The following is a 19036-nucleotide window of genomic DNA, read 5'->3' on the forward strand; positions in this document are numbered from 1 at the left end:
TATTAACAGTTAGTTAATTAATGGTAAATGCAAATTTTTCCTTATGTTTGAGTTTCTGACTTTTTTAAAATATCATTTTGGAAGGCTGGGAGTGAAGAATAGATTTTACAACTTAAGAAACCCATCACTCAAAACTGCATGATATATTAACTTTTAATTTAAGTTATTGGGGTTTTGAGTACTTTGAAAAGTGGATTTCTCCACATTGTGAACCAAGCAATTCTATATATTTACACCATGATTAAGTTCATTTCACTGAATGCCTGCTGGTGATCAATAACTACAATGAGGTCAAAATCATTTTAGGTGTCTGTGGGTGGGGTTTGTTTGTTTTTAATAGAAGTATTTGTGTTTACAGGTCATCTCTCACAAAGACTTATGTGGGTACTTAACTTTACCCACTATGAGTGAAATCCTCACCCCATTAAAATCAATGGCAAAACTTCCATTGACGTCAACTTGCAATTTCACCCTGCAAGCAGTTCCATTAAGTCATTGGGACTACTCACAATGTACTAAATTAATCCCATATGTAAGTATTCATGAAAGGGAGAGCTTTAACAGCATTGACTAGAATCATGAACAGTATAGAAGAGGTGGTGTGCAAGCTTCCCTTGCCTAGCTTTATTAACGCATTTTAGTTTTGGCTTGCAACATCTCTTCTATCCCAGTACTGAGTCTCTTTTAATTAGACTGCCTATCATGACAAACTGCGTGCTTGTTTTGTGGTGTGTTTACAAAACTGTGCTTTCTTCCTGCCAAACCGTTTGTTCGTTATCACCTTTATTGACTCAAGCTCGGCATCAGAACTCCAGTTAGCTTCATACTAAAAACTTTCCATCGCTCATAGAATCATAGCTATATAGGGCTCGGAGGGACTCGAGAGGTCATCTAGTCCAGACCCTGCACTGAGGCAGGATCAAATATACTTAGACCACACTTGGTCTAACCTGTTATTCACAGTCTGTGTTATCAAGGAAAATAGGTGCACTAGCAAATACACAAAGTCTTAAAATTTTAAAATATATATGCATAAGGCAAGGATTAAAAGTTTAAAAACAATACAGCACAGAAAATAACAGTACTGAAAAGCAGCTAAAGTTAAAGATACCCTTGAATATTTGAAAAGGCGAGGGTTAAATATATATATTTTTTAAAGTTGCCAACGTTTAAAATTAACTTAAACTAGATGGGGTGCTAAATGTAACTAACAGAAAGAGTCAAAAGTTAACAAAATATAGAAAATTCTAGGGTTAATTATAAACAAAAGTGGGATTAAAATAAAAAAATATTATAGACAGGTTTTAGAACAATTTGACAGAAGAAATAGGAAAGAGTAAAATCTAAATAAAAAGTATAAAGGGAAAAAAACCTGGAACTAAAGGCTGAGCTCTTACTATTGCACTCTGACCAGTTTGCTGTATACTGTGTCCTGTTCTCCTTCCCTGGGTCTTTTGGGGTCATTTTAGATTGCAAGCTCTTCGGGGCAGGGAACACATTATACTATGAAGTCCAATCATATCCCAACCGGGCGGCCTGTAGGTACTACAACACCATAAATAATATGTAACATTTTTGCATACCATTTAGGGCTCCAATCCTGCGAATAGATATGCCTGTGCAGATCCTAACCCCAATGCATTGTGCTACTAACATCAATGGGATTTCACACAGATAGAAGTAATTCAACCGCAGCGATTTGCAGAATTGGGGCCTGATGCGTGATTTGATTCTGAGTCACCAAATGTGAAAGGCTAGTGCAATAAGGTCCTGAGTCAGTAAAGTACCTTTAAGCATGTGAATAGCCCTATTTGCTGGATTGAGGCCGGTACTACCTAACACAGCATCTAAATGTTGGCATGGTGGGCTAAAGGAAAATTATTCATGTTAACTATCTTGGGGCGGGTGTGTACAAAATATGAAAACTACACATAATTTTAACAAGAAATATCATAGGCAGTGTATAAAGCCTGGATCCTATCAAAGGATTAACCATCCATATTTTCCTCAATTATCTTCCTAAAGATCATTTACACTATATCAATTTAGAGTATTTCTCTCTTATTGGTTGACCAAGATAAAAGGTAAACAAAACAATGCATTTAAAATGTTTAGATATGCCTCAGTCATTTACTGGAGTTTTGGTTAATCCAAATCATAAAGGGTAGACTGGGGTCAGTTAAACAGCATTTTAGAATAGTACACACCTTTAGCAACAAAAGGGAATGGAAGGACTTGCAGAATATAGTGTGTTACAGTACCAGTGGAGAAGTTACATACAAAGAGAAAGCTAAATATAGCTAGCTACACTTCTATTTGACCCATTTATTTCATGGGTCAAATTCTTGTATACTGATCAGTTAACTACAGTAAGAACAAGTAAATCTATTCCTCGTCTAAGGTTGACGGGGACTACAGATAAGAATGATCTTAGTACACCATTCTTTCTCATACTAGCTGTAGACCTTTATCATTTGCTTCTTGAACAGCCACTTGGCCAGCACTTTTAGTGAGGACAAAGGCAATACATTTTCCTATGGCATATTTTCTAGTTTGTGCAGTGTTGAAAGAGAGTTAATACAATTTATTAGCACACACCGATTAAACTTATTTGAATAAATAATTCTTATATACAAAATGAGAGATTTTAAAATCTCACTTACATACATACATACATACATACATACATATGTATGTATGTATGTATTTATGAGAGAGACTCAAATATGTATTTGAAGATACTTCTTTCTGGACACATGTAGAAGTGGATATTAGACTCGTCATGCTGCATGCGTTAAATCATGCCCAATATCTATTTTTCGGAGTAGAGGTGGGAGTACTATAAAATTCAAAAAATCGTAATAAACCATTTCAAAGGTCATGAAGCCATGGTAACAGAAATAGCAGCAATTCATCCCACTAAACCCATCTCAAGCCAGGAAAGCAAAACCAAGCGAGCATTTTGTAAGATGCCTTTTCACCTTCTTGATCTCAGGAAGGAAAATGAAAGCAGAGAGTAAGATGCCACAATTGTTATTGCACTCTGAAAGTGCATAAAATGTGGGCAGCCAGAGCCTCTTAAGGAAAGAATGCAAAAATCCTTCTTAAGGTTGTAAATACAAATGCGTTCTTCCGATGACATTATTGTTATAAACCAGTAAGGACTTAATTCTGACCTCAGCTTCAGCTTGTACAATTGCTATCTGGTTCAGTAAAGACATGCAGGTCCTTTGAATTCCTTCCCCCTCCCCGTACATCAGATATCCACGAAAAGATGTTAAGTGTTAAAATTTGTCTCAGACATCTTTACAATGTTTTGTAATCAGCCACCTGTGCTTCCCAAGCCCCACAACTACTCTGGGGTAGATACCAAAGAACAAACTGATATTAATCTGATAATGAAACTGATATTAACTGATAGCGAAAAACGCATAAACCTGGCAAAAAGCAAGCAATTTAAAGACAAGTTCCCTTCTGGAAAAAAAAAAAAGCTGTTACTGATCATTTGAATGAACTGAAGACAGTAAGGAAACGTAAAAAGCCTCATTCCTTCGGTTGAAATGAGTCTATACAGAAAATTTAGAGTATCTCTAGTGTCAGGTGTTTTTATTAACTGTATCATTATGTACAGGCAGTACACTATGTGAATTAGATTTGGTCAACTTAATACATCTCTACTTGCAAATTAGTTCCAATAATGACCTCCGCTGAAGTCAGCAATTCAACTCGGTACTAAACTCTCTTCTCTCAATTAAGAAAAAAAAAAGAGTGTAAAAAAAAAGAAGAAAAAAAAGAAAAAGAAAAAGCAATACTCTTCACTTCTTTTCTTTGTGACTCCATGTGTTTTGGAATCTTCCTGCCCCATAAGAATAAACAAAGGGTTATATTTTATGGGAAGAAAAGCAAATTGTTTTTCTGCTATCCAAAAAAACACTTACAGCTGGAGTCAGCAGAACATCATCTACTCGGCAAATGTAAAGACAAACAGCGTGACCTGTCAGGCTTTGCTATCCAATCATTATAAGCATGACTCTCTTAAAGATTAACTTCTACTAAACTTCAAAACAACTGAAGAAAAATACATTCTAAGCAATAACGACAGCAGTTCTTTCATGTTTACAATGAAAATGAACATAATGAGAAAGCAGTGCTAACTGTCAAGAAGACCAAAGTTTCCAAGTTTCAATGAAGGTATTGAGAGGTCATCCAAGAGACGATCACTAAGGGAAAGCCCTTCCAAAAGTACAGAAAATCATATAAGTACTTAGCAACACTATGTCTTATAACAGGCTTTACTGGGAAGTTTAACCATCCCCCCTCCCTCCCCAATATCAAAGGTGAGCACATAGTAGAGGCTAATTTAAATATTTATAAAATACACAATTACTCTCTCTACTTAAATTAATACACACAGAAAATAAATGAGTTTGCAGTTAAGGCAAAAGACTCGAACTGAGATTTTAAAACTCTCAATTTAGGAGTAGGGCTCTATTCTCAGCTGTGCTGCAGATTTCCTGTGCTAACTTGGGCAAATCACCTAATCTCTCTGTGCCTCATTCTTCCCATTGGCAAAATGGGAATAATACTAACCTACCTCACAATGGTAACAAAGGCCAAATTCATTAATGCTCGTAAAGGTCTTCAGCAAAAAGGGCTATATACATGCAAAGTTGTTGGTTTTTTTATTACTGAACTGCCTTATTTTAAAATATAAATTCAAAATAAGCACAGAGTTTGTGATCATTTAATTCAAAGCTGGTTTTAGTCTTCTTACTGTTACACTGAATTTGTACAGCTGATTTTACTGGAAATGGAATGATCTCAGCCATAGTACAAGAATGCTGATTAAACCAATACAGTTCTGTAAACCTCTAAGCAATTATGAAATCCCTGCACATTGACTGATGAGAAGGAAAGGGGTATGAGTTGTATTATTTCTCAACAGCCCTGTGCTATGCAAAATCCTGAACTCTTATAGGACTACTGGCATTCAGAGTCTCATATCCATATGCGCACAATAAATGTGGTCACCTCTTCTTCTCATGATGGCAACCCACAAACTCCCACTCCATCGCCCTGCTGTTTTCTGCTTCTGAAGAAAGCTAAGCTCCTCCATTCCCAGAAAGAACTTTTCCCTTTACTTAAAATGTATTTTAAAAGCTCCTCTTCTAGTTTCAGTAACAGTAGCATGAATAGAGGGAGGGTGGTCAGAGGAAAAAGAGCAAAATCCACCTCTTCACCCATTCAGCTTTTAAAACAATCAGTGAAAGGGGAAAAAGGGCCATTCTGAAATAAGTCATATAGAATATAACAGGAATTAAACCAATCGGGCTTTCCAGACTTACTCTTAAAGCATGAATCATCCTATAAAATGTGCAGCAGCGGTTAAAAAAAGCTAACTGCATGGTAGGTACCATTAGGAAAGGGATAGATAAAAAGACAGAAAATATCATCATGGCACACTCCAAACCTTGAATACTGTGTGCAGTTCTAGTTCCCCATCTGAAGAGAGAGATATTACAATCGGTAAAAATACAGAGAAGAGCAACAAAAATGACTAGAGGTATGGAACAGCTTCCATATCAGGAGAGATTAAAAAGACTGGGACTTTTCAACTTAGAAAAAAGATGGCTAAGGGCAGATATGATAGAGGTCTATAAAATGTGGTCTATAAGAAGTGCAAGGGACTGGACTAGATGATCTATTGAGGTCCCCTCCAGTCCTACATTTCTATTATTCTAAAATCATAAATGCTGTGGAAAAAGTGAATAGAGAAGTGTTATTTACCCATTCATACAACACAAGAACCAGAGGGTCACCCAATGAAATTAATAGGCAGTGGGTTTAAAACAAACAAAGAAGGACTTCACATAACGCACAGTCAACCTGTGGAACTCATTGCCAGGGATGTTGTGAAGGCCAAAAGTAGAACTGGGGTTCAATAAAGAATTAGATAAGTTCATGGAGGATAGGTCCATCAATGGCTATTTGCCAAGATGGTCAGGGACACAACCCCATGCTCCGGATGTCTCTAACCCTTTGATTGCCAGACGCTGGGACTGGACAACAGCTGATGGATCACTCGATAATTGTTGTTTTGTTTATTGCCTCTGACGCACCTGGCTCCAGCCACTGACCGGTAACTAGGCTAGATGGACTATTAGTCTGACCCAGTATGGCCATTCATACTTTTTTAACTCTATAGCAGAGATAATTTTCTGTTAAGTTCCAGGACTTTTCCATAATAGGTAGTGGGAAAAGGGAATAGAGGGAGAAGGAGTGTCTCTCTCACCAAACACAAGTTGGTCCAATAAAAGATATTACCTCACCCGCCTTGTCTCTTGAAATCAACAAGAGTTAAGAGCCTAACTCCTTTTGAGCATGCACATCTTGGTAATAAGAGGGACAACACTGCATTGAAAATTTCTTGTACATATTTGGCGGGGCAATATTCCAATGCCAATTTTTCCTCATGGTCAAGGGCTTATTGTAATTAAGCCTGTAATACCTTATTTTGTTTCCTCTTCAGCAACTTCTTACTCATGCCAAACTCTTACCAAAATCACTGAGTGCTGAATAGAGCTCTATCACAGCAGCCTTTGGATTTAAACAAAAATTGGAACACAAGTTTATTTGTCTTTAGAAGATTGGACATTTCTAATGGCCACAGCCACTTATTTGTAGTTTGTACTTTTTATATGAAACAAATGGCACTTTGACAATTAAGTATGGCTCCATGTACAGAGAAAGGGTATGTGCCCTTCTGTCTCCTTTCTACATGCAATGTAAGCGGATATGCTGTTAAAACTGTTTCAGATTTATGTGCAACAGAATAAAACTTTAAGAGGAAAAGAACGGAATTGTCCATGTCAACATCATAGTTTTCCTTCAAACTGAGCCCACAGGGTTATCTCAAGACACCCTGGGTATGTTCTGTCTTTTATAGTATACTCTAGGGACTCCATATCTACATCCATTTTATAGTCTTTAAAAATGTCTGGTAATGACATCTATCAGTCTTTGTCTTTTGTCTCTACCATCTAGCCCTGGTTTCTGGTTTCCAATGAAAGCCTCTTCAGTAAGTTGCCCTCACCAATCCTTTTTATGTGACCATACTATAAAAATCTCCTCTTACTCATAATGTTTACTGCCTTCCTTTCCCAGGTTCTCTCTGATTTCCCCCTCCCCCCCCCCCCCCCGCTTTGTTATTAATAGCAAGGATTCTCCTCAAATAATGATTATAACAGACATTCTTCCTCCTTTTAATGGACGTTCCATGCTTTATATCCTCATAAGAGTGAGGATTTCATACTGGCACTGGACAATTTCATTTCAGGCTACCCCTTTGTCTTAGTCTTTATACAACATAGGAGTATGACTAGTACTACTAAAAAGGTTCCCTATACAGCATCAGTCAGTCTCTAATCCCAAACTGTGAACTGAACTGCATTTGTTTGGACTTGACGCTGCCACATGACATTGGGTTGAGATCAAGTCAGAGCCGGTAAGATAACCAGGGTCAAGACCGGTCAGTACGTGCACAGGAGACCTCCGAGGATAATTTACATGCTGCAGAAAATTTGCTTGTGATTTAGGAAGTGGCATACATCCCTTTGTATCTATTTTGCTAGAAAGCACTCTTCTACCAGGAATACAGGTTTCTGCATATAGGTATTCTGGTTTCTTGGGGGCATTAAAGATGTCTCGGCACTTTTAAACCAGATTTCCTGGCCAAATTCCAAAATGAATAATTCTATTACCTGAAAATATTTGTCTTGTAGCAATTATACAGGTATGCTCCTTTTCCAACACCAAAAGCTGTTAAGTAGCATTGCTGTGCACTATTAAATAGCTAGCTACAATAATCCACTCTAGAAGTGGCTGCATTTTAGTTAAGTATCTTTATATAATCTATATTATTTATATAAATGTATTGATTTTTCTAGAGTCCTACAGCATATGTAGCACTTCACAATCATATAAAATTACAAGATTCCTTTCTTAAAGAACTGTGCAACCTAAACTGGCCAGATAAAAGACTAAATGACAATAGACTGAGGTAAACAGAGAGCGTAGAAAGGGGAGAGAAAGTAAATAATAGATAGTGATACTGTTGTTGCAGGAGCATTGTTTATTCCAAGGAAAACAAATCATATAAGTTGTTTTATCTAATATTTCTGGTTTGTTTAGAGGTTTTTTTTAGCATCATCAGGCAAACCAAATCTATTTGTTTATATTTTTATAAAGCAATATTGTTTATAAATTCCTTTGGGATCCTTCTAGATGAAAGGCCCTATATAAATGTTATTACTTTCATACTGTCACATACTTTACTGAGATCATCTATTGTTCTTACACTTCCTTCTGTTTAAATATCACCCGTACAATCAAGCAAAAGAGCAAGCAGACAGGACACCCCTCACTGTGAAACCATGCTCAGCATCTACGGCTTTCTTTTTTCTTTTATAACTATCACTATCAAAACATAGGCCCAGAAAGAAGATGAAGAAGTACACCCACCACTGCTAGATATGCCCTCTTCTTTCCCATTCTCAGCCAGTGTGTGTTATTCTCACACATACACCAATACTACAATTTCAGAGTGGTCGCCGTGTTAGTCGTATCAGCAAAAACAACAAGGAGTCCTTGTGGCACTTTAAAGACTAACAACTTTATTTGGGCATAAGCTTTCGTGGGCTAAAACCCACGTGGGTTTTAGCCCACGAAAGCTTATGCCCAAATAAAGTTGTTAGTCTCTAAGGTGCCACAAGGACTCCTCGTTGTTTTTGCCAATACTACAATGACCTCTGTGTAGACAGACCCCTGGACCTGCAGGGTGCAGAGTCCACCCATGCCAAACTCACTGGAGGATCAGAATTGTAGTCATTTTGAACTACCCACAGAGAGATCTCCTCTTCCCCTGAATTCCATCACAGCTGTTAAGATTATTTTGCTGTTGGTCCTTGGAGTTGAGCTCTTCAGGACAAGTGTCAAAAGAGTTTTCACCATACAGGACCCTGGCTTTTAACATTTGCTATACATACTACTTCACAACAGCACAAATTTGGCAGCCTTCAGAACACTATACCAGATTTAAAGCTTGGTTATGCCTTTTTTTTTTCTTTTTTTTTTTGTTCAGGCAATTTGAGGGGACGTATAATTTAATTTTGTTGGTTGCAGTTCATGAGCATGCCACTGTGAGTAAGATGCTATTGTTTTTAGGTTTCATATTTTGTATTCCAATGTTTGGGATAGCAGTATAACAGCACCTGGTATTTTATACATTACAGGCAGCACCTGGTCTTTTATACATTACTTTTACATTTGCCAAGAACAGTCAGTTTAGCTGATAAACCTGGATTTGCAAACTGCCCTTTTGCCTTTATGCAAGCTTTTCCCCAACTGTATCTATACTTCACTGTGCTATCTTATAAACAGACTAACACTGATGGAAGATTAAGTCTCTGTAATCCTTGCACTATGTCCTACAGGCCTTCTAAAAACAAAAAAGTGGAATAATTATCTTGGTGATAGGACAGCTCAGATTCCCAGATGCCGCATAAGATCCCTTGTAAACCATCCTCCAGCTTTAATCACCCTATTGCTTTTTAGCATTTCTCATGTAATGCAGTCACCGTTGAGACAAAGCTATCTTGTATACTTGTTTATAGATGTGAAAATAGCAGAACTACTACTAACATCCTGTGGACTTGTCACAGGAAAAGTATATGCTCTTTAATGCTCAAGAAATAAATTCTGAGCCTAGAACTTTCTGCTCACTTGAAACTCAGATCTCTTAACCTAGACCAAAGTTTTCCTGCTGCCATAAGTACAGGTAGCCAACCAACAGACAGACTTTTAATAATGCTCAGGTTTAAACTGTTTGTTGCTTAAGCAATGTGTCAACAGGTGATATGGTGGAAACATTTCTAGATGTTCAAAGAAAATGGAGTAAGAGTAGAGCATTCTGAAGAAGGAAATTATAAGGTGGTTTGTTGCAATCTGGATTTGTACCATACACGATACCATTCCACCAGATCAGACAATCAGAAGTAGCAATCTCTGCCAATTTTGATTCAGAAATTAAAGGAATGCAAAAAATGCTCAAGAGTCACTCTTCCAAAAAGTACTTGTTTTAACTCCTTTAAATGTTTAATTCTTTCATGAGACATCTAACATTCCTGTTTTGTAGCAAAGAGGCTGCTCCCCGTTTGCTCATCAATGAAGAGGAATTCTACCAAATTCACAAAAGAGGCCTAGGTGACCTGGCCTTTGGCAGCCTGAAACCAACACATCGTTTCTTGAACATGAATACCTATAACAAAAAATACAACCCACAAATTCACAGATTAGAATATCAATTGCTGACTCTCCATGTTTATTCTATTAGCGGGATAGAAAGGTATTCAGTATATATTGTACAATTTTAGCCCCACGGTTACACAAAAATCTTCCTGGCTTTTATGGGCTATGAAGTACACTGGCTGAACTCTTTGGAAAATTACCTCTTAAGGGGCTAGCTGGACAGCATCAATAGAAATGTGGTGCCAGATAATGGCTGCAAAAACTGTCTTCATCTCTGGAGAATAATGGATTGTGAATAGATCAATATGAGGAGTGGAAGGGCAAGAGAGACTGAGTAGGCACCAGTTACTGGACGCAAAGATGATGCCACATGTATGATGTTCTGTGTACTCATCTCTTTTCGGGGGGAGGGAGGAGGTTCTTTATAGAGAGTAAAGCATCCATAAAGCCATGTTTGTAATCATCAGTTGCAGGAGCATTGATGGCATACAAATCAATGAAGTACAGTTATTTCACATTTACTCTTTACAAAGACCAAAAAAAGCGTGCACATCATTCTGAATGCCAGTTTTTGATCCTGCAGTCACATGCAATACTCAAAGAGAAAGGCTCTGAAGCAAAACTGATTTGTACCAGAGTACAAGTCCAATGATCTAAAATCTGCACCTCAGCATTCACACCTAGCAAAAGGAACAAATTTTCAATGCAAGTGCCAAACGAGTTCAGTGAGCTGGGCTACAAGGAAATACTCCAAAAAACAGCGAACTTGCAGCCATCCCTGGATTCATTCTTTTTTTTCCCTTCCATGATGCAGGCCTTCTCTTGATGAAGCTGACTTGGCTGCAAATGTAGGCACAGTGGAGAGTGGAATGCCATAGGAAAGTTACAGACATGAATTCTTTGCAAATTGAGAGTGTGCAACAGATGTAGAAGTAGGAATACCTCTCACAGTGTAGATTATTGTATATACTGGATATGGAAGTTCAAGTTATCTTTCCATGATTATCCACAATATATTTTCCATGCGAGTTTAAACCCCTGACTTAAACTCACACACAGAGATGGGGGCACCTGTAAAATCAGTATTTATTATGAAAGCCTAAAGTAAAATTGGTTGTCTCTCTTCCACTCAATTCAATCATTACATATTCATCTAACTAAACCCTATACTAATGCAATGTTAAAGTGGCACAGTTAGCCTCTCAAAGAAGTCAGGAAACGCAGAAGCTAATGTTACAACAGCCGCATGAACATGACCGTGTTGCAGACCCTGAATATTCTATGAGACATTTATTACAACGATCTAGTAAACTACATATTCAACCACAAAAACAGGCATACCACATATATGCAACACAGCTGCATTAACATAGCTTGTAGAACCTTAACTTCTAAATTCCTGACACTATGATCTTAATTGTATGTTCTGTATTTAATTTTTTTTAAAAACCAATAAAAAAAAAGGATGACGCATGTTGCTTCTGCTGAATGATATTAGCATTTAAATGGGTGATTTCCCACATTTGCAGCTGCTGTTGTTGAGCTGGAGGCCATGTTTATTGGTTGACATTATGACAGCAGCATCTTGAGACAGACAGAGAATAGTTCTAATTCGGGTCTGTGTTCTAGCCCCTTTAGGCCTCCTCTCCTTCAGCATAAAGGAGCCTGAACACAGCTGGATCACCACAGCAGGATCCCTTTACTAGGAGGTTCCCTAGTAGAGGAAGATTCTCTAGGCAGCCCTACACTGTCCTCGTTCCACCAGCCCCCAGTGTAGAGGTATATCAGTGGGGTGGGGAGGCCAGTGACACAAAAAGGCACTGCTCAGAATTGGGGTCAGAAACAGGTTATTTTAAAATCAAAATGTAGACTGTATAAAATATTATAGTATACAGTGAAACTCCAGGGAAACCCTACAATGACTAGACATACAATTTCCCCCCCCACACACCAATGACTTACTTCTGTCCTTGATGTTAAAGCAGACTTTTTTCCTGTTTGGGGTAAATTATTTGTCTTTTTGGTAAATGATTATGCTGTGTGCTTTTCAATGTGAATCTCGCTCATCCAAATTATCCTAGCAGTAGGTTATCCTTAACTCAGCCTTCATTGATTAAAGGACTGGACAATGTCCAATCATGTTCAAAAGGAGGCAGGGCTTCATTATGTTCTTAAATACCCATTGTGCATTCCCGTTAGTGATTTTCCAATAATACATGTTTATTTTTCCCCTCAGATCAACCAAAGTGCTAGTCCTCATTGTGGACTTTCTCCATAGCAAGTTCCAAAATTTTAGCCATGTTTTTGGTTGCCTTTTATTTAACAGTGTGGTTTAGATATTTTATGAAGGGGAAAGCATTTCTCTTCCCTTTCATATACTCAAAAATGGCTAAAAAGATTTTGATCAAACTTTCTAAAAAAACAACATTCTGGGTACAGATCAAGGAGTAGGTTTTCAGAGACAAAAATGACACCTAATGTCAACTGAATTTCAAAGGGCGTTAGAACCTAACTGCCAAAAATGTCAGCCACAAAAATGTTTTGGGACTTGAGTGCATGTGAAAACTGAAGATTATAACTAAAACTGTTCTGTGGCCTTAAAACATGGCAAGGCACTATATCTGCTGTAATAAGCATATTCACTATTAAGAGAAAAGAGCTTCTAAATCCCATTTCAGAGTTCTCAGTATAACTTGCAGTATATACAGAAATAGCACAGCATCAAAAAGTTCCATTCAGCTAGAACAGTGGATGTGAAAAATGTGATGAATCTCACATTAAAAGCTAAAATGTATGGAGTATTATAAACTAATTACCATTTGGAGAAAAATCCTTTTTGTACTGAGGTTTCAGAAATGTTGATTTCCAGTAGCTCAGTGAACATTCACAAAAGCTCTATTTTTATCTCAACTCTTCATGACAAAATAGTCCTGCTACTCCAGTATTGAAAATGCAGTGAAAATTAAAGCAACGTTTAGGGCATCCAATGGCTTAGTAACGTTTGCCATTTCCAAATAATTTATAGTTTTGTAGCATAACTTAAGCTAAAATATAACAAATTGCTACCACACATATTCTTAATGAGCGAGTAATTCAGTTATTAGAGACAATTTGGGTGAGGTAATATCTTTTATTGGACCAACTTCGGTTGGTGAGAGAGACAAGCAGAAGTTAGTCCAACAAAAGATATTACCTCACCCACTTTGTCTCGCTAACATCCTAGGACCAACACAGCTACAAGCTACACTAAATAATCTAGATAATCACATTTCTGGTTTTGAGCAGAGCAGCAAGGTATAATAGCTTATTTATTCAGTAGGTTTAAAATGGATAAACAAAATCCCCATCCCAGCTTACCTTTTATTAAAAATATAGTCATGGTTTTAAAAATTCAAGTTCAATATAAAGAAACCATAATGTAAGCATGTAATTAGGTGTGTATATACTGTAGGCACATACATAGGGTGACTAGACAGCAAATGTGAAAAATCGGGATGGGGGTTAGAGGTAGTAGGAGCCTATATAAGAAAAAGACCCAAAAATTGTGACTGTCCCTATAAAATCGGGACATCTAGTCATCGTACACATACAACAATATCAAAAATCAAAATGAAGATACTAGATAGGGATTTGGGGGGGTTGGCTGTTTTGTTTTTTCTTTCTAGAAACAAAACATTACTTTCTCAGGCACTTTTCAAAAAATCAGTGTTTTGGTTTAATATTACATAAGAGTCTTTGTTGTCAGCTGCATTATTTTTCGACATCAGGAATAGAGATGTTCCTGTGCTGAATACCGTGGAGTACTTTTCTGTAGTTTAATACAACCAGTCTATTAACTTTTGGAAACAAATTTTCATCAACTCCTGTTTTCTCTTGAGAATAATCAGAACTTGATATCTTTTTTAAAAAATTAAGAGGAAATTACCAAAACACCTAGTGGAAAGTTTTAATTTTTGAACCCTGCGCAAAATAAAGCTAAATTTGTACCTTGATTCTATAAGGTATAAAAGGGAACAACAACAAAAGCCTTAATTCAAAGCTTGTTTCCATGAAGTTCTATTTAGTGAATGCTAGGAACCCGTTATGTCCATCGTGTAGGGAGAAACTGACACCTATTGGCAACTTTAATATTACCGCATAATGGTACTTTTCCTCAAAGTAATAAGAAACATTTCTAATATCTGGATATATTTTAATAAAGGGAAGAGAGATTTTTTTTTTTGTTATACGAGTACTTAAAAGGAAGCATTTTTTCCATCTGAATTCCAAGAGTACTTTAAGGCTTTCCTTTTAAACACAGAACATTATCATCAATAGTGTCATTATGATCCAATCAGATGCTGGAAACATCAGTAAACAATTATTTGAAGAGGCCATGCTAGTGAACAAACACAAGCACTCTTCATCAACAGTTTGGAGAGATTACATTTCACTTCTGGGACTAAACACGGTTTAATGTTACATACATGATATGCTCAGTCTTCGGGCCAAGTGTACCATGTACCATTTTTAGCACCCTCCACAGACAAATCAGGAACCACATCAGGAGAAATATCCTGTCTTTCCAACTGCACTATGAATTACTCTAGTACAGATATCAGTGTCAGACACAGGGATGTTTCTGGAGAGAGATCTTCTGGGGTGTACCTTATCAGTTAGGATCAACCATCAAGGACTATAATTAAAAATGGTATAAAAGGCACCAGCAACATCAGGAAACAAATGTCAGTAGCAAACAACTTCTCCAAGTTTGAGCCAACAGTCTAAGTTACTAATTCAGTAGGTAGCAACAGCTGTGTGCAGATATGCCCATTCCTAGCACAATGTGTTCCTGACCTCATTAACCTTTAGGTGCTACCACAATAAAAATAAATAATAATGGATAAATAGATCTGGGACTACAGACAATGAACAGTCAAAAAAACTGACAGACCATTGGAATTATCACATTCAATCCAATGTAGATTAAACATAAAATCTACAGCTGAAAACACAGAGCACCAAGAGTAATCAGAGCAGCGTTTAACAAACTAATACTAGAAGTATTGTTAATAAAAGTTCTTTTCACTACAAATGAGAGTTTAGGTATGATGACAAATATGCAAAACAACACAAATACACAGAAGTAATGGGACTTGATTCTTGGAGGTGGTGGAGCAGCACCTGCAACTCTAAACAAAGTCACTGAGAGTTGCAGATACTTAGCATTTTGGGGAGAGAAAAATAGGCCTTTAGGGATCAACATTCACTGCAATGTGCTTTTTTGACTTGCAATTTGATTCTGTTGACAACTCCAAGTCTGTTTTATGGGACTACAACTATTCACCAGAGCAGAGAAATTTAATCCAATATCATACATACTTGTAACGAAGAATTTTTTTGTGAATGTACAGCTGTCGAAGGCAGCAATTTTCTCTTGCAAGACAACAACAAGTATCCTAAAAACACAAAAATGAAAACATGTGTACTTGAGACATTAATTCTGTTGGTTTAAGATTCAATATTTTAAATGTAATTGTTTCAAGACCATCAATTTAAATTCTTGAGCAACAAACTGCCAGTTCTCTAGTAACTGGCAGTTGCTAAAGACAGTCTCAACCCCACCACATAACCTGCTCTTCAGGAAGTATACAAATACCATGCAGAGTAGTGCAGCATCTATGATATACCTCCTGTAATAAAAGGTCCATTAGAAAAGAAAAAAATGGAATTGCAAGGATCCTGCATTGTCCTTAGTGTCTCAAATCATAATCAAATCCACAATCAGCACACAGACTAATCTAAAAGGAAGTCTTTTACCCTGGAAATAATCACATTGTTTATTTCATTGCAAATCTGTCAAACTACTAATAGTAAATACTACTGTTAGCAGAGACCAACAGTGTTTTCCCCCCGCATATGAAAGCACAGTACCATGGAATTAAAGATCAGAGAAATGGGCTTTATGTAATAAACCACTTCCAGGGATTACCAGCATCCTAAATGCAAGGACAATGAAAAAAGTTCAAGGGGACAGCTATTGTCTAGTTACCTTTGGCAATTTCAGTTTTTTACCATGCAAATACCAATACATCGAAATTTTGTAGCCTGGCAAAAATGTTAACTGTACTACATTTTTGAGCCTTTAAAACAAAGGGCCATATATTTTGGGGGGCGGATGTATGTAGATAGCCTCCCACTCACAAAATTGGATCTGCCAAGCCAAGTGCCTTATGCCCAACCTCAAAGTCATATGATCCAACAAAGGATCTCAGTAGCTTGGATCTAGCTAGGTTCTATCATTTTTGGATCCCTATGATCCAAGGTGGCTGTCTGTGCTGGGACATAATCAAAACCACTTTCATATCAACCTCTATTAGCTCCAGAGAATTAGCACATATTATGGTGTGCTTGTTTGCCCCATGCTGCCTCTTCTTCTGAGATCATAGAGACTTCTTTTCAGAGTTTGGGGTGCTCCTTTTGAGAAGAAGATCTAGCTGCTCTACTCATAGGCAAAAGATCCTAAAAACTCCTGTCCTGAAAGACTTGAGGACTTCCCTGGCTAGGGTTAGACTCATTCGCTGATAAGTCTGAAGACTTCTTCAGCAAAGACTCAGAAGAAACTCCTGGCTCCAGATGATTAGGATCCTTTCCTCCATGCATAAGACTCTAGAACTACTGTAGCAGGGTAGGAAGTCTAGCTATTCTAATACAAACCCAGAAGCAAGGGAAAGAATGGGCTCTGCATCCGCTTCGGATGACAGAAAAAGAGGAACTCAGGGACGGTTTTCTGGGGGGGCTTTCATATCCCTACATTTACAATGCTGGAACAGGAAAGCATGTGCTTTGAAATGAGTTCTGTTGCCAAATGGCAGGACATGCAGTCTTACAGCAGGAATCTACACAGGTGATGTCATGAAGGAAAATTATAGCTCAGGGGTCCATGAGTGTTTCTGTTGTAAAAGCCTCTTTTTTCTCAATAATTTACAACTTGTCTTGTCTGAAAAGAATACTAATTTTTATCCCAAACCTAACTGCTTTTACTGTCAACTATTTTTAGTTTAACAAAATGAATTCCAACTGTTTAAATCACAGCAAAGGAAAACAAAAAGGAAGTGTATCATTTTTATGTAACTTCTTCCAGGCGGTCTAAGAAATTAGCCAGTTAATAATGGACAGACTGAAAGGTAGTCAAGTATAGGGTTTTTTTTGTTTTTTTTAAGTGTAATGTATATAAAAATTGTATTTGTTTTGATCACAACATTCTCCACAATCCGTCTCATATTTCCTGTCTTCTGCTCTTAGAGGTAGAGACTGTGTTTTCCTTTATGGACAGTGCCTGACAGATTGTGGATGGTTTTGGAATATAAAAATATAAATACTGAATGCTTTTCTATTCTTCTGCTATTCAAATTTTATTTTAAAAACTTCAATTTTGCACTGCATTAGTCTACAGTATAGCTAATGCCCCATTAGAACTTCAACTGGCCATTTTTCATGCATTTTCAATCTGAAATAGTGAACTTTTCTTGGATGATAATAGAATCTGATATGTTCCAGAAAAACAACTACCCTTGATACAGCCCCACAACTTTGAAGTAGCTATTCCATTTTCACCAGTTAGAAAAAAAAAAACATTAGCACCTGGAGAGAGTTTTTTTAGTTGGGAGACATTGAATGATGTTTTGCCTTTTGACTGTTTTTACAATTGGACTTTTCTTCTGCTAAAAAAAAAAAAAAAAAAAAAAAAAAAAAGACTAGACTGGAAAGATTTACTATCTTCACACTGTCCACAAGGGAACTTTAAATTTTTAAAGAGACAGTTGCACAGATACATACTGAACTCTTTCTGACAGACTGTTAAAGGAACAGTGACCTATTTTGTGAAAATTTTCTTTTATATTCTTAGTTTAACTTCTTCAATTCAACTCAGTTTTTGATACTGTCCCACTGATATGGAATTTCATTGTGGATAGTTAACACTAACATATTATTTAGTCCTTTAATTCTACTATAGCATCAAATTATATTACTTTGTTGTGTTATGAAAATTACTGGTCTGTTCAACTGTTCTATATTCTAATGTTTCCTTCAACTATTCATCTTTGATTAATTTAGACACTGATATTCTCTATGGTGCCATTATGAGAAGTGTCTGTTTTAACAAAATTTGTAGCGGTCTTTAGACTCCTCACCCTTTTATTCCTTTAATTTCATCATCATCTCCTTCTTCCCAATGTAGTTTGCTATTCTCTCTCCCCTTAAAACTGACACTTATTCAATCCTGCCATTTATTTCTTTACACAATATCCAAAATAAAATTTGACTGTTGCCACCTGTTCATCTCTAACTTTCTCAATTCTCACTTTGCACCACACCATTCATCAATATGTTTAAAATGATGCTGCTAAAATCAACACCGTGCAAAATATTTTCAATTAGAGCATTTCTTAATAAGTTACATTTTACATTTCTATAGCACCTTCCATCTTGAAGGATCCCAGAGTACATCACAAACTATACCTATAGCACCAATGAAATGCAGCAACTTCTCTAGGCCTGAGTTTCTCCATCTGTAACATGGGAATGACACTGTTCCCTCCTCTATAAAGTACCTTCAGATATAAGGATGAACTTTGCTGTAAAAAAGTGTTAATAATAAATAACTAATAATATGAGGTAGAGAGAAGTAGCCATCCATGCAGGCAGTCCAATAGTGGGGATAGGAAAAAGAAAATTTTGGTCAAAGCCA

At 36.9% G+C, this 19036-nt stretch overlaps 1 protein-coding gene across 1 annotated transcript in view; it reads right to left on the reverse strand.

The window, feature by feature from the left end:
• BCAS3 (BCAS3 microtubule associated cell migration factor) overlaps positions 1 to 19036 on the reverse strand; it is a 498029-nt gene that overhangs the window by 396853 nt on the left and 82140 nt on the right. The window contains exon 9 of the mRNA XM_065418107.1: positions 15667 to 15743. Coding sequence (XP_065274179.1) covers positions 15667 to 15743 — 77 coding nt within the window. The remainder of the gene's footprint in view (positions 1 to 15666; positions 15744 to 19036) is intronic.

The sequence above is a fragment of the Emys orbicularis genome, chromosome 17, assembly GCF_028017835.1.
Source record: "Emys orbicularis isolate rEmyOrb1 chromosome 17, rEmyOrb1.hap1, whole genome shotgun sequence".
NCBI lineage: Eukaryota > Metazoa > Chordata > Testudines > Emydidae > Emys > Emys orbicularis.